Consider the following 25,386-nt stretch of genomic DNA (forward strand, 5'->3'; position numbering starts at 1 on the left):
GGGATCTAGCTTACGGACTTAACATAAAACTTGAGTCATCGGCATACATGGACACCTTTGTTTTTAAGCCTTGGATTTCTAACCCTCGAATGTTGTTATTGGATGGGATTTTAATAGCTTGCATTTCGATGCCCATAACGAATAGATATGGTGACAGCGGACACCCTTGTTTAACTCCTCTTGACAATTCAAAACTCTCTGAGAAGTAGCCGTTATTTACTATTTTACACCTGGGGTTGCTATACATTATTTTTACCCATTTTATAAGAGAATTACCGAAATTGAAAAAAATCCAGGCATTTATAAATAAAATCCAGTCTTACTTTATCAAAATCCGCTATAAATACCATTCCTGGCTTCTTATACGTTTCATGATGTTCTATTATTTCTAGTAGTTGTCGTATATCATCTCCAATGTATCGTCCATATAAAAAACCTGTCTGATCAGGATGAACAAAACCTGGTAAAACCCTTTTAACCCTTTCATGCGTGAGTTCCAAATATTTCTAACGGTCGCCCCAGCGTGAGTTTTTTTATGCACGTGATGTTAGAACGTTCTCTCCATTCAAGAATGTGATTGTTATGTAACAGTACATTTAATCTGTGCTGCCCTCAAACCAAAGCACGCAGCCTGTTTTATTTGTCAATTTTAAATTATTTTCTAACAAGTTTTTTATTTTCTAATAACAGTTTGAAATGAGGTGTGTTCCGCCTCATTCATTCACATAAAAGTAGTCATTTTTACTTTTGCGGACCAATTAATTTTTTTGACATTTCTGACCCGGACAAAATTCCCCAAACACTTCTCAATTGTTTGTGCAGGACATTTACTCATCTGCCGTCCTGCATACACGTGTTCATATTTTCCACCTGTCGCCTGCATCGAAATCAAAGTTGTTTTCGTTACCAATAATACCTTTGGAAATGTGTGCGTTTCTATCAAAGTGCCTTAATACGTTATAATAGTTTCTGCATGTCGTGTTATGTCGTTTCTACTGTAACATCATGTTTTTGTGTATATTCCTTATAACCGCGGACACGCGATGTAACGTTACTCATTTCATAACATTTATGGTGTTATACTCAATGCTTAGGTATCTAGCTACATTCTCCTATTAGCTCTGGAAAACAATGCTAATTGCGTCAGGGAAGTATTAGCATGTGTTGTATTTCGAAGCTACCCTGGCCTTATGACTCCCAAGTGGCACAGCGTCTCAGTGCTAGAAGCGTCACTACAGAGACCCATCTTCAAATCAAGACTGCGTTTCTATCAAAGTAAGTGCCTAATTACGTTATTGTGTCGTGTTATACCGTTTCTACTGTAGCTCACTGTGTGAATGGAGCATAATATATTTGTGTATATTCCTTATAACCGCGGGTAACCGCTAGGTAACGTTACTCATGTTACTCACCTTTTATGGTGTTATATTCAATCGTGCTTATGTAGCTAGTTACATTATTCTATTAGTTCTGTAAAACAATGCTAAATGCGTCAGAAGTATTGGCATGTTGACGCTACCCTGGAAAAATATCTTATACCACTTGGTCGTTTTCTGAGTGCATTCCACAAAGCTGTTTATCATGTCAGCCTTATCCACTGCCCCCATTTTGAGGTAATAGTCAAGCACGCAGTCTGGTTTGATGTTTCTCTGTCTGGTTTGTTTCTCTCTCCCGTCAGGTGGTCCACCTTCCCTGTGGCCAACATGGTTGCTGTATGGACAGTGGAGAGGACATGGACGTCTCGTTTGTCATGCCACTTTACTGCCAGCTGTTAACATTTCTTATTTTGTATAACGGGTCATTTAGGATGGTAGTAGCGTTGATGAAATGCAGTCATAGCAGCAGAACTAGAAAGCAGTCTTTACTGTCACCAGGAATGTATACATTTCACTAATTGTGGTTGTCCCCCACTCCTGGCTCTCTCTTATCCTGTAGCTCCAAGGCATAGCGATTGGTCTCTACTATGTCTCCCACCAGCTCCTCTGTCAGAAACAACTTGAAGCACTCTGCCTCAGTTGGAAATGGCAAGGGGCGTTGCACTCCAGACTGGGACTCGCCAAAGCAAACAGCAGGGCCAGGAGGGGTGAAATGACTGGTGGCCTTCCAGCTACCACAGAACTCCTGTACTTCATCCACTGTTGGTATGCCTCCATCACCACCAGCATCTTCAAAGGGACCTGGGACTTCGTCAGTGGACAAGGGAAATTCAGATTTAGGGTTCTCAATGGCTACAAGGTTGGGGGGCAGCTCCTCACTCACTGTCAGAATCTGATTCCTGACTTTCATACTCTGACTCATTGTCAGAATTTTAAAAAAATCTCCAGAATTTCCACATTTGTTTGTTGTCTCCTTTTGAAAGACATTGCTAATGCTTCAGCTTAGCTCACTAGCTACATACATAAACAACAACACTGAATGGTTTACAGTGAGATGGTACGTGGTTGACTGCCGGCACGCGCCACTTGTATCAATAAATCACTATCAGAAAATGTTTTGTGTGGCAATTATTTGTGTATTTACGGTTTTATTCACATGTTTTCAAATCTAGGTGACAAATCATGCATTCCGATTATTGCACAGATTGTAATGGGCACATATTATGTGTGTAAAATACTTTTTTGAAGGTTGTACTGATTATGATGAGCTAAGCTAATTCCAGCTGTGTAGCCATGTTTGTTGACATTCAATGCATTCTGGGTTCACGTAATCGTCTGTTTGACCAAAGACGTTATAACAAAATGAGGTGAGTAAGAGTTCACTCATTTTTTGAGGACTTCCGAAAATGAATGGTGGGATGTGAACGACGGTAGATGACACACCCCTTCAACATGCATACTATAAACAGACCAAACTCATCTCGTCTTCTCTTATTGTCTTCGGTTTCTGTGAGGAAAAAATGCATGGGTGCGCGCTGAAACTAATAGTCGGATTACTTTCGATTTCTAAAAAGTGCTTTACCTAATTATTTCGATCAATGGTGAGCTCACCCGTGATGTGATTAATTATACATAGTAATTGCTATTAGCTAATTCATATTGTAGTTTGTCAGCCGAGAGTTAGAAAATATGACTGCGTGTGTTGGGTCAATCTTTCCTCAGTTAGCGCTAGGACAAATGTAGCCTACATTTTTCCGGTTAGGATGATTGTGTTATGCTATATATTCTTCTGTGAATATCTGAACATTGAATCCAAAAATAAACTGCTCACATTCTGGACATAACTTTGTAAGGACTGTGTTTGTGTAAATAGTTTCTGAAAAAAGTGTGGCCAACTCAAACGCTGATTGTTGCGTCATTCGAAACTGGCCGTTCTAAACGAGCGTTCTAAATGAGTGTTCTAATCACACAGGTGTGATCGTAAGCTTCAGGGACCACTGTAGAACGATCACACCCGTGTGATGGTACGTGTGAAAGGGTTAATTGTGAGTGCTATGGATTTTGCTAGTATTTTTCCATCACAACATTGAAGTGTAAGGGGCCTCCAGTTTTTTTTAGATAGACCGGGTCTTTATATTTGCCATCTGGGTCTTGTTTAAATAATAGAGAAATCAGATCTTCCTGCTGAGTACCTGACAGACTACCATTTCTATAGGAGTAGTTAAAACAATCTAACAATGGAGCTTTTAGTATATCAAAAAATACTTGATAGCCCTGGGGTTTTTCCAGACTGAAAGGGTTTAATAGCCTCAAAAAGTTCTTCCTCTGTAATTTGGCCTTCGCACTGATCTTTCTGTACATTTTGTTAATTTTCCATTTTTATATTATTTGGAAAGAATTCCTTACCCTACTCTTCATTCAGTGGGAGAGGATGAGATGGAAAAGAACATCTGCCTAAAATAATTAGCTTCCTCTTTTAAAATATAATTCGGAGAATCATAGATGACTCCGTCTTCAGTAACGAGTTTCTGCAAATTCTTTTTGTTAACATTCCCGTATTGGAGATTCCTGAAGGATTTTGTGCATTTTTCTCCATATTCCATCCAGTTTGCTTTATTTTTGTAAAGGATTACATTAGATCGTTCTTGAATTAGTTCCTTAAGTTCTTTTTGTTTTTCCTCTAACTTATTTTGTATCTCTGTAGTATCGTTTTTTATTGCTATCTACCTGTACTATTAGTTCATGGATTTCCCTTGTTAGTCTTGTTTCTTTAGCCAGAAACTGCTTTTTTATTATTGATGAATATTGAATTGAATGACCCCTGAAGGTACATTTAAAGGTATCCCAAACAATAAGGGGATTTGCTGAACCTATATTATACTGGAAAAATTCAGTTCTAAATTCTTTTGTCTTAGTTAAAAATAAGTTGTCCTCCAGTAAACTTTGATTAAATTTCCAATATCCCCGTCCACGTGGAAAATCTATAAGAGTTATGTGAATGCCAATTAGATGCTGATCCGTTTGCATTCTGTCTCCTATTAAAACTTTTTTAACCTTTGATGCATGAGAGAAAGAGACAAGAAAGTAGTCAAGAAAAGAAAGTAGTCAAGACGACTAGCTTGATTAAGTGTCCTCCATGTATATCTCACTAGGTCGGGGTTTTTTAGTCTCCAAATATCCACAATTTCTAATGTGTCCATAATATTTGTGATTTCCTTAAGGGCACGGTGATGATAGTTTGTAGAGTGATTACCTTTACGGTCCATTGAGGTACTTAACACTGTGTTATAGTCTCCTACCATAATGATTAGATCATTTGTTGCATGTAAGTTCAATAAATTGGTATAAATGTTTTCGAAGAAGTGTAGATCATCCTGATTTGGACCATATAGATTAATGAGCCAAATCTCTTTTTCGTCCACTTTCATATTCAAAAGGATCCACCTTCCTTGCGAATCATTCCTGATTATTTGCACATTCAGATCAACATTCAACATTAATTAATATCATCACACCCTTTGAGTTCCTTTGTCCATGACAGAAAATTATTTCACCACCCCATTCCTTATTCCACGTAACTTCATCTAAGGATGTAGAGTGAGTTTCCTGTAAACAGTATATGCTATATTCCTTTTCTTTTAGTCATGTAAAGACTGATCTTTTTTATAATCTGCCAAACCGTTACAATTATAACTAGCTATACTTATTTCACCCCTTACCATAACTAGATACTATTCTCAGGCTAAATTGACCATAATTAGTGCTTGTAAAGTTACTGCCATCAGGGGTATTATGAAGGTCAAAACTAGAGCTTTCAAATGTCTGATATTTTGAATTTCAGAAATAGGTTCTAGCAATATTTTTTTATTCCCTTGCCTGTTTGCTTGTTTTATTATATATATTTTTTTATTTCACCTTTATTTAACCAGGTAGGCTAGTTGAGAACAAGTTCTCATTTGCAACTGCGTCCTGGCCAAGATAAAGCAAAGCAGTGTGACACAGACAACAACACAGAGTTACACATGGAGTAAACAATAAACAAGCCAATAACACAATAAACAAGTCAATGACACAGTAGAAAAAAGAAAGTCTATATACAGTGTGTGCAAAAGGCACGAGGAGGTAGGCAATAAATAGGCCATAGGAGCGAATAATTACAATTTAGCAGATTAACACTGGAGTGATAAATGAGCAGATGATGATGTGCAAGTAGAGATACTGGTGTGCAAAAGAGCAGAAAAGTAAATAAAATAAAAACAGTATGGGGATGAGGTAGGTAGATTGGGTGGGCTATTTACAGATGGACTATGTACAGCTGCAGCGATCGGTTAGCTGCTCAGATAGTTGATGTTTAAAGTTGGTGAGGGAAATAAAAGTCTCCAACTTCAGCAATTTTTGCAATTCGTTCCAGTCACTGGCAGCAGAGAACTGGAAGGAAAGGCGGCCAAATGAGGTGTTGGCTTTGGGGATGATCAGTGAGATATACCTGCTGGAACGTGTGCTACGGGTGGGTGTTGTTATCGTGACCAGTAAACTGAGATAAGGCGGAGCTTTACCTAGCATAGACTTATAGATGACCTGGAGCCAGTGGGTCTGGCGACGAATATGTAGCGAGGGCCAGCCGACTAGAGCATACAGGTTGCAGTGGTGGATGGTATAAGGTGATTTGGTAAAACAAAACGGATGGCACTGTGATAGACTGCATCCAGTTTGCTGAGTAGAGTGTTGGAAGCTATTTTGTAGATGACTTCGCCGAAGTCGAGGATCGGTAGGATAGTCAGTTTTACTAGGGTAAGTTTGGCGGCGTGAGTGAAGGAGGCTTTGTTGTGAAATAGAAAGCCGATTCTAGATTTTATTTTGGATTGGAGATGTTTAATATGAGTCTGGAAGGAGAGTTTACAGTCTAGCCAGACACCTAGGTATTTATAGTTGTCCACATATTCTAGGTCGGAACCGTCCAGGGTGGTGATGCTAGTCGGGCGGGCGGGTGCGGGCAGTGAACGGTTCAACATACTGACTCAACTCCAGCCACTTTAATAATGGGAATTGATGGAAATTATGTAAAAATGTATCACTAGCCACTTTAAACAATGCCACTTAATATAATGTTTACATACCCTACATTACTCATCTCATATGTATATGTATATACAGTACTCTATATCATCTACTGCATCTTGCCATCTTTATATAATACATGTATCACTAGCCACTTTAAACTATGCCACTTTATGTTTATATACCCTACATTACTCATCTCATATGTATAGACTGTACTATATACCATCTACTGCATCTTGCCTATGCCGTTCTGTACCATCACTCATTCATATATCTTTATGTACATATTCTTTATCCCTTTACAATTGTGTGTATAAGGTAGTAGTTGTGGAATTGTTAGGTTAGATTACTTGTTGGTTATTACTGCATTGTCGGAACTAGAAGCACAAGCATTTCGCTACACTCGCATTAACATCTGCTAACCATGTGTATGTGACAAATAAATTTGATTTGATTTTGATTTGAAAAGCATGCATTTGGTTTTACTAGCGTTTAAGAGCAGTTGGAGGCCACGGAAGGAGTGTTGTATGGCATTGAAGCTCGTTTGGAGGTTAGTTAGCACAGTGTCCAAGGAAGGGCCAGAAGTATACAGAATGGTGTCGTCTGCGTAGAGGTGAATCAGGGAATCACCCGCAGCAAGAGCGACATCATTGATATATACAGAGAAAAGAGTTGGCCCGAGAATTGAACCCTTTGGCACCCCCATAGAGACTGCCAGAGGTCCGGACAACAGGCCCTCCGATTTGACACACTGAACTCTGTCTGAGAAGTAGTTGGTGAACCAGGCGAAGCAGTCATGAGAAAAACCAAGGCTATTGAGTCTGCTGATAAGAATACGGTGATTGACAGAGTCGAAAGCCTTGGCCAGGTCGATGAAGACGGCTGCACAGTACTGTCTTTTATCGATGGCGGTTATGATATCGTTTATTACCTTGAGCGTGGCTGAGGTGCACCCGTGACCGGCTCGGAAGCCGGATTGCACAGCGGAGAAGGTACGGTAAATTTCGAAATGGTCAGTGATCTGTTTATTAACTTGGCTTTCGAAGACTTTAGGCAGGCAGGATGGATATAGGTCTGTAACAGTTTGGGTCTAGGGTGTCACCCCCTTTGAAGAGGGGGATGACTGCGGCAGCTTTCCAATCTTTAGGGATCTCGGACGATACGAAAGAGAGGTTGAACAGGCTGGTAATAGGGGTTGCAACAATGGCGGCGGATAGTTTTAGAGAGGGTCCAGATTGTCTAGCCCAGCTGATTTGTACGGGTCCAGGTTTTGCAGCTCTTTCAGAACATCTGCTGTCTGGATTTGGGTGAAGGAGAAGCTGGGGAGGCTTGGGCGAGTAGCTGCGGGGGAGGCGGAGCTGTTGGCCGGGGTTGGAGTAGCCAGGAGGAAGGCACGGCCAGCCGTTGAGAAATGCTTATTGAAATTTTCGATTATCATGGATTTATCAGTGGTGACCGTGTTACCTAGCCTCAGTGCAGTGGGCAGCTGGGAGGAGGTGCTCTTGTTCTCCATGGACTTTACAGTGTCCCAAAACTTTTTGGAGTTAGAGTTACAGGATGCGAATTTCTGCTTGAAAAAGCTAGCCTTTGCTTTCCTGACTGACTGCGTGTATTGGTTCCTGACATCCCTGAACAGTTGCATATCGTGGGGACTATTTGATGCTATTGCAGTCCGCCACAGGATGTTTCTGTGCTGGTCAAGAGCAGTCAGGTGTGGAGTGAACAAAAGGCTATATCTGTTCTTAGTTCTGCATTTTTTGAATGGGGCATGCTTATCTAAGATGGTGAGGAATTTACTTTTAAAGAATGACCAGGCATCCTCAACTGACGGGATGAGGTCGATATCCTTCCAGGATACCCGGGCCAGGTCGATTAGAAAGGCCTGCTCGCAGAAGTGTTTTAGGGAACGTTTGACAGTGATGAGGGGTGCTCGTTTGACCGCAGAAACATAGCGGCTACAGACAATGAGGCAGTGATCGCTGAGATCCAGATTGAAAACGGCGGAGGTGTATTGTTGGTGGCCTTTCTAAGCCAGGATTCAGACACTGCAAGGACATCAGGGTTGGCGGAGTGTGCTAAAGCAGTGAGTAAAAAAAAAACTTAGGGAGGAGGCTTCTGATGTTGACATGCATGAAACCAAGGTTTTTTCTATCACAGAAGTCAACAAATGAGGGTGCCTGGGGACACGCAGGGCCTGGGTTTACCTCCACATCCCCCGAGAAACAGAGGAGTAGGATGAGGGTACGGCTAAAGGCTATCAAAACTGGTCGCCTAGAGTGGATTTCCGGGAGTGGTAGAATAGATTCAGGGCATAATGTGCAGACAGGGGTATGGTGGGGTGCGGGTACAGCGGAGGTAAGCCCAGGCACTGAGTGATGATAAGAGAGGTTGTATCTCTGGATAAGCTGGTTATAATGGGTGAGGTCACCGCATGAGTGGGAGGTGGGACAAAAGCGGTATCAGAGGTATAATGAGTAGAACTAGGGGCTCCATTGTAAACTAAAACAATGATAACTAACCTAAACAACAGTATACAAGGCATATTGACATATGAGAGAGACATACAGCGAGGCATAAAGTAATCACAGGTGTTGATTTGGAGAGCTAGCTAAGACAACAACGGGTAAGACAACAGCTAATCAGCTAAAACAACAGGTAAAATGGCAATGAATGGGCAGAGAGGGTTGGTTAACTACACACAGAGCCTGAGTTCGCAGCTGGGGCCGACAGATAAAAAAAATAAACAGAATGGAGTACCGTGATTAATGGACAGTCCAGCGGGCATCAGCTATGTAGCCAAGTGATCATAGGGTTCAGGGGGCAGCAATAGAAGGAACAGGGAAGCCGCGGAGTAGTCGTTACTACGCTAGCGACGCAGCGTTTAAAGTTAGTAGCCCGGGGCTAGTAGAAGCGTCTGCTCCGACGTCCGACGGAGGCCGGTTGAAGGCACAGCGGATGGAGTATTTGTCGGCAGAACTGTCGTGGTGGTGCGGCGGGGCGCCGTGTTGACTAAGGATCCAAGCCAGATGGCGAAAGAGGTATTGTAGTTGTAGTAATTTACAGAAAGTTAGCAGGCCGATGCTACCACGCTAACAGTTAGTAGGCCGGGGCTAAACAAGCTAGCAGTTACCACCCCGGGTTAGCAAGCAAGCAGTTAGCAGGGGCTAGCAGTTAGCAGACCGGGGCAGGCAAGCTAGCAGTTAGTAGACCGGGGCTAGCAAGTTAGCCTTTGGGGGACGTCGCGATGGGGACATGCGCATTGCTATATGCACACATATTCACTTACGCGCATGCACACACACGAAAAAAGCTTACCTGTATGTCTGTCACTTTGTCTGCCTGTACACCAGGGGAGTTGAGCAGCAATCTCACCACACTCTCATGGCCAGACTGGGCAGCCAGGTGCAGGGGAGTGTATCCTGACTGGAACACACACACACACACATGGAACACACACACACACACACACACACACAATTAAGGACTTTTTATGAAGGACTCTTTTATTCATGGGGGAAGACTGTTGATTTTCTGGTCATAAGTGAGTTGTGGGGTTGGCACTATAACGTTACCTACCTCTGAAGGGGGCTGCTGCACTGGTATTCCCTCCCTACTGTTACTGTTTGGGATGTCACTGCGCATGGTGGCCGGCACCTTGGTAAGGATCTCTGAGACAAAGTCCACCTGACCAAAACGGGCTGCTACATGCAACGCAGTCAACCCTGTCTGGGATCATAGTTACACATCAAATCAACATACCTAAACAAATGTATCTACTACAGTATATAAGGTATCCTACTGTAGTTAACATTTTCTAGTTTTAAGAGTAGGGACAGATACCTTGGAGCTGGTGATCTTAAAGGAGATGCTTCCCTTCAGCACGTCCATGATGTGTGTGTGACCGTTCTTGGCTGCCAAGTGAATGGCTGTCATCCCTTCCTGGGAAGATGAGAAAGTTAATAAGCTTTTGCATGAATCGATCTGAGCCTGTTTTGAATGAATCGATCTGAGCTACTTTTGAATGAATCAATCTCTGTTGAGCTATTCTTTACTGTAGACTGGGTTTTGTATGACACCCTAAAACTAAATTGAATAAATGTAGCTAGTCAGTAACTAGTTAGTCATAATTTCTGGTCAGTCTGCGGTCAGTCTTTGGTCAGTCCACCCCAGGTGAGGTTGTGTTCTCTCCATCACTCACTGCGTCCTCTTCAGCTACAGACGCCCCAGCCTCCAGGAGGACCTTCACCACCTCGGTGTGTCCCCCAGCAGACGCCAGGTGCAGAGGACAGGAGCCATTGGTCTGGGGATGAAGGAAAGTGGACAGAATGGATAAAACAGTCAAGCTGGTGACTAAGCTTATCAATCACCCCTTATCCCTTTGATTATCATATCAAATTATATTATATTTGTCACGTGCGCCAAATACAACAGGTGTAGACTTTAAGGTGAAATTCTTACTTACGAGCCCTTCCCAACATTGCAGAGTTAAAAAAAAATATATATATATATACATAGTAACACAAGGAGAATAAAATACACAAGAATAGAGCTATAAACAGGGAGTACCAGTACCAGATCAATGTGCTGCTATTACAGGGAGTACCAGATCAATTTGCTGCTATTACAGGGAGCACCAGTACCAGATCAAGGTGCTGCTATTACAGGGAGCACCAGTACCAGATCAATGTGCTGCTATAAACAGGGAGTACCAGTACCAGATCAATGTGCTGCTATTACAGGGAGTACCAGATCAATGTGCTGCTGTTACAGGGTAAAGGGACTAGGCATCAGGATAGATAATAATAAGGTATTTGAAGTAGATATGTACATGAAGGCAGGGTAAAGTGACTAGGCATCAGGAAAGATAATAATAAGAGTAAAATAAAAAACAGATTATTTCACTTATAATTCACTGTATCACAATTCCAGTGGGCCAGAAGTTTACATGAACTAAGTTGACTGTGCCTTTAAACAGCTTGGAAAATTCCAGAAAATGATGTCATGGCTTTAGAAGCTTCTGATAAGCTAATTTACATAATTTTAGTCAATTGGAGGTGTACCTGTGAATGTATTTCAAGGCCTACCTTCAAATTCAGTGCCTCTTTGCTTGACATCGTGGGAAAATCAAAAGAAATCAGCCAAGACCTTTTTTGTAGACCTTCACAGATCTGGTTTATCCTTGGGAGCAATTTCCAAAAGCCTGAAGGTACCACGTTCATCTGTACAAACAATAGTACGCAAGTATAAACACCATGGGATCACACAGCCGTCACACCGCTCAGGAAGGAGACACGTTCTGTCTCCTAGAGATGAACGTACTTTGGTGCGAAAAGTGCAAATCAATCCCAGAACAACAGCAAAGGACCTTGTGAAGATGCTGGAGGAAACAGGTACAAAAGTATCGATATCCACAGTAAAACGAGTCCTATATCGACATAACCTGAAAGGCCGCTCAGCAGAAGCCACTGCTCCAAAACCGCCATAAAAAAGCCAGACTACGGTTTGCAACTGCACATGGGGACAAAGTTTGTACTTTTTGGAGAAATGTCCTCTGGTCTGATGAAACAAAAATAGAACTGTTTGGCCATAATGACCATCGTTATGTTTGGAGGAAAAAGGGGGACGCTTGCAAGCCGAAGAACACCATCCCAACCGTGAAGCACGGGGGTGGCAGCATCATGTTGTGGGGGTGCTTTGCTGCAGGAGGGACAGGTACACTTCACAAAATAGATGGCATCATCAGGGAGAAAAATTATGTGGATATATTGAAGCAACATCTCTAGACATCGGTCAGGAAGTTAAAGCTTGGTCGCAAATGGGTCTTCTAAATGGACAATGGACCCAAGCATACTTACAAAGTTGTGGCAAAATGGCTAAAGGACAACAAAGTCAAGGTTTTGGAATGGCCATCACAAAGCCCTGACCTCAATCCTATAGCAAATGTGTGGGCAGAACTGAAAAAGCATATGCGAGCAAGGAGGCCTACAAACCTGACTCAGTTACACCAGCTCTGTCAGGAGGAATGGGCCAGAATTCACCCAACTTATTGTGGGAAGCTTGTGGAAGGCTACCAAAATGTTTGACCCAAGTTAAACAATTTAAAGGCAATGGTACCAAATACTAATTGAGTGTATGTAAACTTCTGACCCACTGGGAATGTGATGAAAGAAATAAAAGCTGAAATAAATAATTCTCTACTATTATGTTGACATTTCACATTCTTAAAATAAAGTGGTGATCCTAACTGACCTAAGACAGGTAATTTTTACTAGGATTAAATGTTAGGAATTGTGAAAAACGGAGTTTAAATGTGTTTGGCTAAGGTGTATGTAAACTTCCGACTTCAACTGTATGTGTATGTGTTATGTGTGTATACACTATCGGTCAAAGGTTTTAGAACACCTACTCATTAAAGGGTTTTTGTTTATTTTTACTATTTTCTACATTGTAGAATAATAGTGAAGACATTAAAACTATGAAATAACACAAATGGAATCATGTAGTAACCAAAAAAGTGTTAAATAAATCAAAATATATTCTATATTTGAGATTCTTCAAATAGCTACCCTTTGCCCTGATGACAGCTTTGCACACTCTTAGCATTCTCTCAACCAGCTTCACCTGGATTTTTTTTTAACAGTCTTGAAGGAGTTCCCACATATGCTGAGCACTTGTTGGCTGCTTTTCCTTCACTCTGCGGTCTGACACATCCCAAACCATCTCAATTTGTTTGAGGTCGGGGGATTGTGGAGGCCAGGTCATCTGATGCAGGACACCATCACTCTCCAGTGATGTACTGGGCCATCTGCACCACCCTCTGTAACGCTTTGCGCTTGAGGGCTGTGCATTTGCCATAACAAGCAGTGATGCAGCCAGTCAAGATCTTCTCAATGGTGCAGCTGTAGAACTTTTTGAGGATCCGAGGGCCCATGCCAAATCTTTTCAGCCAATTCATTGCGCATCAATAAGGGAATATTTTCTCTATTACTTTCCTTTCCTTTCTATGGCCAGCCAAGCCACTCATATTATAATTCATACACCGTTACAGTACTATGTTCCATTTCAGACAAGAACATGTTGTGGAATTACTGGTCATGCTCTAGATTGGTTTATAAATAACCTATCAAATCATACACAATGCGCAATGGCGGATGGTTGTAAATCTGAGTCCATAGAGGTGTGCTCAGGTGTTCTGCAAGGATCTATTTTGGGCCCACTGTTGTTCATTTTGTATATCAACAACATTGGGGATCTTATTGAAACAGCGTATGTTCATTTTTATGCAGATGATACTGTTCTTTATTCAAGTGGTAGTAGTTTATCTTTAGCTTTTGAAAATGCCCAAAGAGCATTTAACATCATACAACAGAATCTGTATGATTTAAAGCTGGTTCTAAATTCAGGTAAAACAAAATGCATGGTACTTTCAAATGCCAGACATGTTACTAATCATGTCACTGCTACATTGGCTGGACATACTATAGAGCAAGTTAAAGTGTACAAATATTTGAGTGTGTGGGTTGATGATAAGCTGAGCTTCACTGTGCATGTAGAGAACTTTATAAGGAAGCTCAAGCTGAAACGAGGTTTTTATTACCGGCATAAGGCTGGTTTTTCTTTGAGGCCAGGAAGGTGCTGGTACGATATACACTACTGGCGGTTTTAGATTTTGGTGATGTTATATATATGCAGGCCTCAACCACTACCCTGAGACCACTTGATTCAGTGTATCATGCAGCCCTCAGGTTCATTACAAATCAAAAACGTCTAACACATCATTGTGATCTCTACAGCGCTGTTGGCTGGTCGTCATTGACCTTGCGTAGGCTTAAACACTGGTATACACTGATTTATAAGGCCATATTGGGTAAAATGCAATTTTATCTCTGTTCTTTTTTAGTCAGGTCAGTAAATAAATATCAATTAAGGTCCCATTCTCATTTGCTTCTAACAGTACCAAAAATTAGAACTAGAAATAGTTTTAGTTACTTAGCTCTGTGGTCCTGGAATTCTCTCCTGAACATTTAAAAATTTGATGATCTAGTTTCGTTGGTGGAGTTTAAATACTTGATCGATGTATATATCATAGAAGAGTGTAATTGTTTCCTCTCAATGAGAAAAACCTGTATAAATAAAGGTAAAATTAAATTAAAAAATTAAAACAGAGCAAAACCCTCCTGCCCTCTGACATTGTTGTGGAATTATTGTGTTATTCTATAACATTGTAATTCTCTATTGTTCTGTTTCCATGTTACATTTTCAGCCAAGCACAGAGAAACACTACTTCCTGACTCCTTGTGACTCCTAACCCCTGACCTCTGACCTTGTTACTCAGCGTGGTCACTCCCCCCTGTTTGAACTTGAGCAGCTCCCTGATGACGGCCAGGCTGCCCTTGGCCGCAGCGATATGGGTGCAGGTGGCCCCCTCCACGTTGGCCAGGGTGGCCAGCTCTGGACGGTGCTTCAGGAACAGCTTGACCACCTCAGAATGGTCGTTCTCTGCAGCCAGGTGGAGGGGCGTCTGGCCGTGCTGGGGACAAGAGAGACATAAATGAATGGAAGGATGGATGGATGACTAACTGAATTAACCAATGAATGGATGTATGGATGGGGGGGATAGGCGGCCGGTAGCCTAGTGGTTAAGCGTGTTGGGCCAATAACTGAAAAGTTGCTGGTTCAAAGCCCAGAGCTGACTATGTGGCAAATTTGTCGATGTGCCCTTCAGTAAGGCACTCAACCCTAATTGCGCTGGATAAGTGCGTCTGCTAGGATAGATGGATGAATAATAGTTAAATGCAACCAGGGGGGAATCTGGCCATGCTGATAGGAAAGTCACAGGTAAAATAACGAAGAAATTAGACCAGGACTTGGTATGTAAAATGAGATTGTTGAAGTTACGACTACAGAGAAATTTCCTTCAGGCAAGATTTACATTTTAATTTGTCTATTTAATAGCCACACACAGACAAAGGCAGTGTCCGACAGAGAAACAGACTCACTATGTCTGTGGCAGTGATGTCTGCTCTGAGATGCAGCAGGCTGCTGCACACATCCAGCTGTCCACTGATGGCAGCGAGGTGGAGAGGAGTCTGCTTAGTCTGGGGGTCAAACACACACACAGAGGTTCAGAACACCTTATTTCTCTTTATGGATCAGGAGTGGACAAATAAAAGTGTTTCTTAAGAAAGAGAAAGATATGGCAAGAGACTTTGCTAGGTGTTCGATAATAACTTTATTTCCCTTGAGCACACAGATTAGCCTTGTGAAACTCGACTGACCCCAACGCTCGTTTCGTTTCACTTCAATATAATAGAACAGAATGTGAGCTTGTGAGTTCAGGTTAAACAAGGTTACACACAGATGCCTATGAGAATATATATGACATCTGCCCCAATAATAACCAAATGTACTCTTTTATTTCCTATGACTAGGGACATGTTCTCTAGACCTCCATAGTTGAGGGGTCATTGCTCAGCTCACTGACCAGAGAGAGAGCGTCGATGCTGGCCAGGTGTGTCTCCACCAGTTGTCTGACCAGGCTGGCAGAGCCGTTCTGGGCCCCCAGGTGTAGTGGAGTGAGGCCCAGCTTGGTCTTGGCGTTCACAAAGGCCTTATGGGACAGCAGAATGTCAGCAATGTCCTCGTGGCCCCGCTCTGCTGCCAAGTGGAGAGCTGCCTTGCCGTCCTGTCGGATACATCAGAGTTGTGTTCATTAGGCGCCAAACGGAAGAAACCGTAACAGGGAGGGACTATGTAAACTTGTCCCATAACAAACGCTAGTTTTGGTTTTGTAAGTGGAGATTTGCCTCGCCGTCCTGTAGGATACATCAGGGTTTTGTTCATTAGGGCACGCAGCACAGACATGACGATGTTATATCTTCTTTGGCTTTTATCCTGCTTGAGTCATGATGACCACATTGCAGTGACTCAGCAAAATGAACGTTTTACAGCTCAGCAGGCAGTGGCAGAGTTTAAGAGACAGAGTTAAGTTGTGGTACAGTATATTGAATTAGCCAATGGAAAAGTCTGAAACATTCCAGGGCCCTCACCTCATCAAAGACGTCCACCCTGGCGTGGTTCTGAAGCAGGATTCTAACAACCTCTGTGTGACCTCTCTCAGAAGCCAATAACAACGGGGACCAGCCATTCTGTATGGGCCCACAGAGAGTGCCCTCTCAGTAAAACAATAACACTACATAACCATAAGGCAGCAGACAGTTCATGCCACTTCGGAATTATACTCACCCGCAAAATACCCATTTAACAGCAGTACCAGTTATTTTACAGCAGTAAACCAATATTTAAATATCATGAGAAACTCTCCAGTAACACCCAAGTAACACAATTCTATCAGTACCTTGGAGTGCTTGTTGACTGCCATCTGCAGGCGACTGGAGGGAACACTGTTGAGCATCTCCTGTAGGACGTCAGTGTTGCCCACTCTGGCACAGTAGTGAAAGGGAGTCTCACAGGACTACAGGACCAGCCGAGAGCAGGGAGAAACCGAATGAGACACAGATTTACCTGTACACCTCAATAACATACACCAGAACATCTAACTACTATTCAGCTACCAAACAGAACATATTGTACTGTACCTCAATCTGCTGTAGTGTACAGCATTGCTTAAAGGGATAATTCACTTCACATCAACATCACAGTTTTTACTCTATACTGAAAGTATAATCTTGAAAACTTGACATTTTTGGGGATTGTATTGTAGCGATCCTCCATAACATGATCCATGTTACAATTCCCACCAAGTTGTTTAACACTATCGGCGCAATGTATAGGGTGTTTGTAGACAAATTAATAAAATGCTATAGCTATTGTTGACACACAAATACAAAGATACAAATCATGATATCAGACTGTTCCTTGTGCCATACCTCTCTGGTTGCTGCAGTGATGTCTGCATTATATTCCATCAGAGTCTTGATAATGTGTACGTCTTCTCCTTCTCTGTGGACACTCTCCTTCTGCAGCTCAGCAGCCAAGTGCAACGATGTCTCCCCTTTCTGCAGTCACACAACAATAGAAAACTGGTACGTCAAAATCAACAAATAAAGTGACATACAAAGAGGAGTTGGCCAAATTTCATGGAAATGTAAATGGAAAATGCAAAATGGAAAAACATTTCTATAATAGAACAATGATCACAGTAATATTTTTATAATAGAACCGCTATCCCATCATCTGGTCCTGTGTGGCTCAGTCGGTAGAGCACGGCGCTTGCAACGCCAGAGTGGCGGGTTTTAATCCCAGTGGATAAGTCTCATTGGATAAAAACGGTCTGTGAAATGGCATAAATGTTGATTATTATCATGAGTCTTATTCTCACCCTGTTCCCCTGGCTCACACAGCACTGGGCTTCCTCACGGCTTCTCTCACTGGTCAGATAGGTGAGAATGTCCTCCACCACATGGGCATGACAGTGGCGCACAGCGACATGGAGAGGGTTCTCTCCAGCCTATGAATACAGAAACACACACATATATAAACACACACATGCATGCATGCACATACAGTGCCTTCGGAAAGTATTCAGACCCCTTGACTTTCTACATTTTGTTAGGTTATAGCCTTCTTCTAAAATGGATTAAATAGTTTTTTCCCCCTCATCAATCTACACACAATACTCCATAAAAAACGGAAATATCACATTTACATAAGTATTCAGACCCTTTACTCAGTACTTTGTTGAAGCACCTTTGGCAGCAATTACAGCATTGAGTCTTCTTGGGTATGACGCTACAAGCTTGGCACATCTCTATTTGGGGTGTTTCTCCCATTCTTCTCTGCAGATCCTCTCAAGCTCTGTCAGGTTGTATGGGCAGCATTGCTGCACAGCTATTTTCAGTTCTCTCCAGAGATGTTAGATCTGGTTCAAGTCCGGGCTCTGGCTGGGCCACTCAAGGACATTCAGAGACTTGTCCTGAAGCCACTCCTGCATTGTCTTGGCGGTGTGCTTAGGGTCGTTGTCCTATTGGAAGGTGAACCTTGGCCCCAGTCTGAGGTCCTGAGTGCTCTGGAGCAGGTTTTAATCAAGGATCTCTCTGTACTTTGCGCCGTTCATCTTTGCCTCGATCCTGACTAGTCTCCCAGTCCTTGCCGCGGAAAAACATCCCCACAGCATGATGCTGCCCCCACCATGCTTCACCGTAGGGATGGTGCCAGGTTTCCTCCAGACGTGGTGCTTGGCATTCAGGCCAAAGAGTTCAATCTTGGTTTCATCAGACCAGAGAATCTTGTTTCTCATGGTCTAAGAGTCTTTAGGTGCCTTTTGGAAAACTCCAAGCGGGCTGTCATGTGCCTTTTACTGAGGAGTGGCTTCCATCTGGCCACCCTACCATAAAGACCTGAATGGTGGAGTGCTGCAGAGATGGTTGTCCTTCTGGAAGGTTCTCCCATCTCCACAGAGGAACTCTGGAGCTCTGTCAGAGTGACCATCGGGTTCTTGGTCACCTCCCTGACCAAGGCCCTTCTCCCCCGATTGCTCAGTTTGGCGGGGTGGTCAGCTCTAGGAAGAGTCTTGGTGGTTCCAAATTTCTTCCATTTATGAATGATGAAGGCCACTGTGTTCTTGGGGAGCTTCAATGCTGCAGACATTTTTTGGTACCCTTCCCCAGATCTGTGCCTCAACACAATCCTGTCTCAGAGCTTTACTGACAATTCCTTCGACCTCATGGCTTGGTTTTTGCTCTGACATGCACTGTCAACTGTGGGACCTTATATAGACAGGTGTGTGCCTTTCCAAATCCTGTCCAATCAATTTAATTTACCACAGGTGGACTCCAATCAAGTTGTAGAAACATCTTAAGGATGATCAATGGACACAGGATGCAACTGAGCTCAATTTCGAGTCTCATAGCAAAGGGTCTGTATACGTATGTAAATAAGGTATTTCTGTTTTATATTTGCAAAAAATAAATAAATAATGTTTTCTCTTTGTCATTATGGGGTATTGTGTGTAGATTGATGAGGATTTTGGGGGGATTGAATCAATTTAAGAATAGGGCTGTAACATAACAAAATGTGGAAAAAGTAAAGGGGTCTGAATACTTTCCGAAGGCACTTCGGAAATGTACAACCACATGAAAAAACACATACATGACCACAAAAAGGAAGTGTTTAAGACTACTGAAAGTGGGAAATAGACTCAATGTGTCATTGTTACACTGGTTAGACACAGAAAAGTGTTTCTACTTTACCTTAGATCTCCAGGTGAGGTCTCCTCCCTCCTCTTTCAGGGCTCTCATCATACGCAGTCCACCGTGGCGAGCAGCAACATGCATTGCCGTCTCCCCATTCTGATACAGAGAGAGAGAGAGAGAGAGAGAGAGAGAGAGAGAGAGAGAGAGAGAGAGAGAGAGAGAGGAGAGAGAGAGAGAGAGAGAGAGGAGAGAGAGAGAGACATAGAGAGAGAGAGAGAGAGAGAGAGAGAGAGAGAGAGAGAGAGAGAGAAAGAGAGGAGAGAGAGAGAGAGAGAAAGAGAGGAGAGAGAGAGAGAGAGAGAGAGGAGAGAGAGAGAGACAGAGAGAGAGAGAGAGAGAGAGAGAGAGAGAGAGAGAGAGCTGGAAGTTTATGTGGAACACAAACAAACAGCCTTGCTTTCAGATTCAGATAAGCCCTCTGATCTGATAAACCCACTCATCTCTGGCCACAGTGAAGGGAGAGCTCTAACCTCCTGCTCTGCGTTGACATCAGCCCCACTCTTCAGCAGCATCTCAGCCACCTTTTCCCCCTCCTTCACTCTGGCAGCGATGTGCAGCGGGGTCTCCTGGGCCTTCATGCAGGGGCAGAGGGAGGACAAAGGGAGGGTAGAGGTTAGCAGCACATGCCAACAATAGCAGTTACTATGGTACAAAAACCATATTACTTTCCACACCATTGTCAAATATACAGCACAAACGAACAAATGTTGGATTGTGTATGTTTCTAGGACATAAGTGTATGTCTCACCTTGCCTCCATTGAGTTGGACCTGAGCCCCAAAGCCCAGTAGCATCTGCACCACGAGGGGCTTGCAGTTCTGCACAGCGATGTGTAGGCCCGTCAGGCCGTCTTTAGTGGTGCTGTCCACGTGTGCCCCCTTCAGGAGAAGAGACTTCACTACAGCTGTGTGACCTTGCTTGGCTGCAGCATGGAGACACATTGCACCTGACTGTGGAGATGTGACGCCAGAGTATGATACATCAATTATAGGTAGGGTTCATATGATAGGATACATTAAATAACATAGTAAGAAAGGATCATATATATATAATGATGTATTCTAAATATTTGGCTATTCTCATACAGTATCTGTATAATACAGTGCATTTGAAGACGTGATATTCAAATACAATTTCAGGCCAGTGATTTATGCTACTTTTTTTAAAGTGCCCATTGGACACCTGGACTTCTTGTACCTTATTGGGCATGTGCAGTGGGACCCCTTTCTTCAGGAAGGTGAGGGCGGTCTCTGGGTGTCCACACTGGGAGGCCACATGCATCAGGGTGCTGCCATCCTAAGAGAAGACACTGTAATTTATATACAGTCTCTGGAAGACTGCACACTGGTTTTAGAAGGTCATACAAAGAGACGGACACAAATGTGATATTTTTATAATTTGAGGATCAACTGCTTGGGATTTCCAACTCTGACTTTTACATTATTCATGCTAATGACTACTACAGCTTCTATAGCCAGACACCATCACAGTAAATAATGACTACTACAGCTTCCATAGCCAGACACCATCACAGTAAATAATGACTACTACAGCTTCTATAGCCAGACACCATCACAGTAAATAATGACTACTACAGCTTCTATAGCCAGACACCATCACAGTAAATAATGACTACTACAGCTTCTATAGCCAGACATCATCACAGTAAATAATGACTACTACAGCTTCTATAGCCAGACACCATCACAGTAACTAATGACTACTACAGCTTCTATAGCCAGACACCATCACAGTAACTAATGACTACTACAGCTTCTATAGCCAGACACCATCACAGTAAATAATGACTACTACAGCTTCTGTAGCCAGACACCATCACAGCAACTACAGTACCAACTAAACACAGATGTAATGTATATCTAACAACCGCCACAGGACTCATATAGTTTATTATCTTAATCATGGTTCCATATGAGATCATAGTCCTATACTGTAACTGCACATATGGCTTGTTAAGATGTAGTGGTGGTAACCTACCTTAGTTCTGGCCAGCACGTTGGACTTGAACTTCTCTGTGAGGACCTCCACCACGTTGGTGTGGCCACGCTCTGCAGCGATGTGCAGAGGTGACCTGTCCATCTGGAGGTTAGAGGTCAGATAATGGTAAGGTGCACATGGCAAAAGACTGTTGAAACTCACTGGTGGACTACAATACAATACATAAATGGGCCAGTTTCCCTGACAGAGATGAACCCTGGTCTTGGATTAAGAGGCACTTTCAATGGAAAATCTCCATTGAGCATGCTTTTGATTAGGACTAGGCCTAATCATTATCCGGGAAAAAAACAGGTCTAAAACATGGCTGAAACAATGGGATTTAGAAGATAGGGTTTTTTGTATAATACAGTTGGGCTTCCGTCCTTCCTCCCCCACCTTGTCAGTGACATTAGGGTTGGCCTTGCTCTGGTAGAACAGTTTCAGCAGCAGCACATCTCCCTCCCAGGCAGCTATGTGGAGAGGAGTCTGTCCTTCCTCCTGTCAGACAGGAAACAACAGATGTACAACTCTACAATAACCACACCCAATAGCTGTGCTAGATGTTTTTACTGTCTCCATACCAATGTCTTGTCTATGAAAGTTTACCAGAACAGAATGCAGTGCAGAGAACAGTATATTAAGTTTGATTACTCATGCCTGTGATAGTCTTGTCTCCCTGTTTGCAAGGGGAAACTAATACACTGCCTACTCACATTTTGGATGTCTACATTGGCCCCATTCTCAATGAGGACTTTGGCTATCTCCAGGTCCGTCTTTCGGCAGCAGACATGGAGAGCTGCATCTCCACTCCCCTGAAGTACAGTATCAAACACATCATGTTGCACAGACTCCCTTTGTTGCAATGTTTCTACACAGTAGCCTGGTCCCAGATCTCTTTGTGCTGTATTGCCAACTCCTACAGTTGTTGTCATGGCAAAGAATATAGGAGTTGGCAATACAGCACAAAGACATCTGGGACCAGGCTACCTATCGATGTGGACACAATGGCCACTATATCCTCAGTTTCAAAGAGAAATGGTCAGCCAGATCTACTCTTTTACAATGTTCCCTCTCTCCCAGGCCAGCACGTTGCTGCCATAAGTAATGTGTAAAAAAATCGATTTTAATAGTGAACATAATTACATTACAATCATTGTGCATTGTGTCATAAACACCACATGTAAATAGAAAGGCCAGACCAAGCCTGTAAACCCTTGGAGGTGGAGCCCAGAACACAATCCTCAGAAGACACACGGGTCAGTAAATCACCCAAACAAGAAATTATAAAAAACTGAAAAACACGAAAAACATATTAAACACCCTGATAAAGTGGTTTGGGAGATTTGCACAGATTTTCCTTTAGAACTGGGCTCTTTTTCTGTAAGTGCTCGTTAACCTATTATCCCATTTTCACCATGACTTATTACAGGGCTAGCCACAATTGGAAACATGTTGCTACTTTGGGCTGTATTACTAAGTCATGGTTTAATATGTCACAGAGAGTAGTTTAATAGTGCCATTAGAGCATGAAGGGAGGGAGGGAATCAAAAGACTGGTGTCATGTGACATAATGTTATAAACACTAGACTGGTGTTATGTGACATAATGTTATACATACTAGACTGGTGTTATGTGACATAATGTTATACATACTAGACTGGTGTTATGTGACATAATGTTATAAACACTAGACTGCTGTTATGTGACATAGTGTTATACATACTAGACTGGTGTTATGTGACATAGTGTTATACATACTAGACTGGTGTTATGTGACATAATGTTATACATACTAGACTGGTGTTATGTGACATAATGTTATACATACTAGACTGGTGTTATGTGACATAGTGTTATGTGACATAATGTTATACATGCTAGACTGGTGTTATGTGACATAATGTTATACATGCTAGACTGGTGTTATGTGACATAGTGTTATACATACTAAACGGGTGTCATATGACATAATGTTATACATGCTAGACTGGTGTTATGTGACATAATGTTATACATACTAGACTGGTGTCATATGACATAATGTTATACATACTAGACTGGTGTTATGTGACATAATATTATACATACTAGACTGGTGTCATATGACATAATGTTATACATACTAGACTGGTGTTATGTGACATAATGTTATACATAATAGACTGGTGTTATGTGACATAATGTTATACATACTAGACTGGTGTTATGTGACATAATGTTATACATACTAGACTGGTGTTACGTGACATAATGTTATACATGCTAGACTGGTGTTATGTGACATAATGTTATACATGCTAGACTGGTGTTATGTGACATAATGTTATACATGCTAGACTGGTGTTATGTGACATAGTGTTATACATACTAGACTGGTGTCATATGACATAATGTTATACATGCTAGACTGGTGTAATGTGACATAATGTTATACATACTAGACTGGTGTTATGTGGCATAATGTTATACATGCTAGACTGGTGTTATGTGACATAATGTTATACATGCTAGACTGGTGTTATGTGACATAATGTTATACATGCTAGACTGGTGTTATGTGACATAGTGTTATGTGACATAATGTTATACATACTAGACTGGTGTTATGTGACATAATGTTATACATGCTAGACTGGTGTTATGTGACATAGTGTTATGTGACATAATGTTATACATACTAGACTGGTGTTATGTGACATAATGTTATACATGCTAGACTGGTGTTATGTGACATAATGTTATACATGCTAGACTGGTGTTATGTGACATAATGTTATACATACTAGACTGGTGTTATGTGACATAATTTTATACATACTAGACTGGTGTCATATGACATAATGTTATACATACTAGACTGGTGTTATGTGACATAGTGGTATACATACTAGACTGGTGTTATGTGACATAATGTTATACATACTAGACTGGTGTCATATGACATAATGTTATACATGCTAGACTGGTGTTATGTGACATAGTGTTATACATACTAGGCTGGTGTCATATGACATAATGTTATACATACTAGACTGGTGTTATGTGACATAGTGGTATACATACTAGACTGGTGTTATGTGACATAATGTTATACATACTAGACTGGTGTCATATGACATAATGTTATACATACTAGACTGGTGTTATGTGACATAATGTTATACATACTAGACTGGTGTTATGTGACATAATGTTATACATGCTAGACTGGTGTTATGTGACATAATGTTATACATGCTAGACTGGTGTTATGTGACATAATGTTATACATGCTAGACTGGTGTTATGTGACATAGTGTTATGTGACATAATGTTATAAACACTAGACTGGTGTTATGTGACATAATGTTATACATACTAGACTGGTGTTATGTGACATAATGTTATACATGCTAGACTGGTGTTATGTGACATAATGTTATACATACTAGACTGGTGTTATGTGACATAGTGTTATACATACTAGACTGGTGTTATGTGACATAATGTTATACACACTAGACTGGTGTTATGTGACATAGGGCTATAGCTGCTTGGGTGTACCCAACGCACTTCTGTACTTTGATTGGTTGTAAAGTACACGATAAGTTGTACATTTTGGGCCAATGCTTATATTTTGGTCTAACCTAATATCAAACTAATTTTGATTGATGTAACTGTCCATTCATTTTACCTACACAGATTTCCTATCCAGAGCTTCTCTTATTTTAAAACCTTAACCTTTACTTTAATATGTGT

At 41.8% G+C, this 25,386-nt stretch overlaps 1 protein-coding gene across 1 annotated transcript in view; it reads right to left on the reverse strand.

The window, feature by feature from the left end:
* The window catches only part of trpn1 (transient receptor potential cation channel, subfamily N, member 1), a 48,338-nt gene that overhangs the window by 14,590 nt on the left and 8,362 nt on the right, over window positions 1-25,386 (reverse strand). The window contains exons 6-23 of the mRNA XM_038972358.1: window positions 22,362-22,460; window positions 22,045-22,146; window positions 21,649-21,750; window positions 20,848-20,946; window positions 20,400-20,600; window positions 20,122-20,223; window positions 19,649-19,747; window positions 17,779-17,907; window positions 17,327-17,455; window positions 16,795-16,911; window positions 16,487-16,585; window positions 15,922-16,122; window positions 15,437-15,535; window positions 14,761-14,967; window positions 10,636-10,737; window positions 10,278-10,376; window positions 10,014-10,163; window positions 9,753-9,860 (exon numbers count right to left, since the gene is read on the reverse strand). Coding sequence (XP_038828286.1) covers window positions 9,753-9,860; window positions 10,014-10,163; window positions 10,278-10,376; window positions 10,636-10,737; window positions 14,761-14,967; window positions 15,437-15,535; window positions 15,922-16,122; window positions 16,487-16,585; window positions 16,795-16,911; window positions 17,327-17,455; window positions 17,779-17,907; window positions 19,649-19,747; window positions 20,122-20,223; window positions 20,400-20,600; window positions 20,848-20,946; window positions 21,649-21,750; window positions 22,045-22,146; window positions 22,362-22,460 — 2,244 coding nt within the window. The remainder of the gene's footprint in view (window positions 1-9,752; window positions 9,861-10,013; window positions 10,164-10,277; window positions 10,377-10,635; window positions 10,738-14,760; window positions 14,968-15,436; window positions 15,536-15,921; window positions 16,123-16,486; window positions 16,586-16,794; window positions 16,912-17,326; window positions 17,456-17,778; window positions 17,908-19,648; window positions 19,748-20,121; window positions 20,224-20,399; window positions 20,601-20,847; window positions 20,947-21,648; window positions 21,751-22,044; window positions 22,147-22,361; window positions 22,461-25,386) is intronic.

Source organism: Salvelinus namaycush, chromosome 32, assembly GCF_016432855.1.
Source record: "Salvelinus namaycush isolate Seneca chromosome 32, SaNama_1.0, whole genome shotgun sequence".
NCBI lineage: Eukaryota > Metazoa > Chordata > Actinopteri > Salmoniformes > Salmonidae > Salvelinus > Salvelinus namaycush.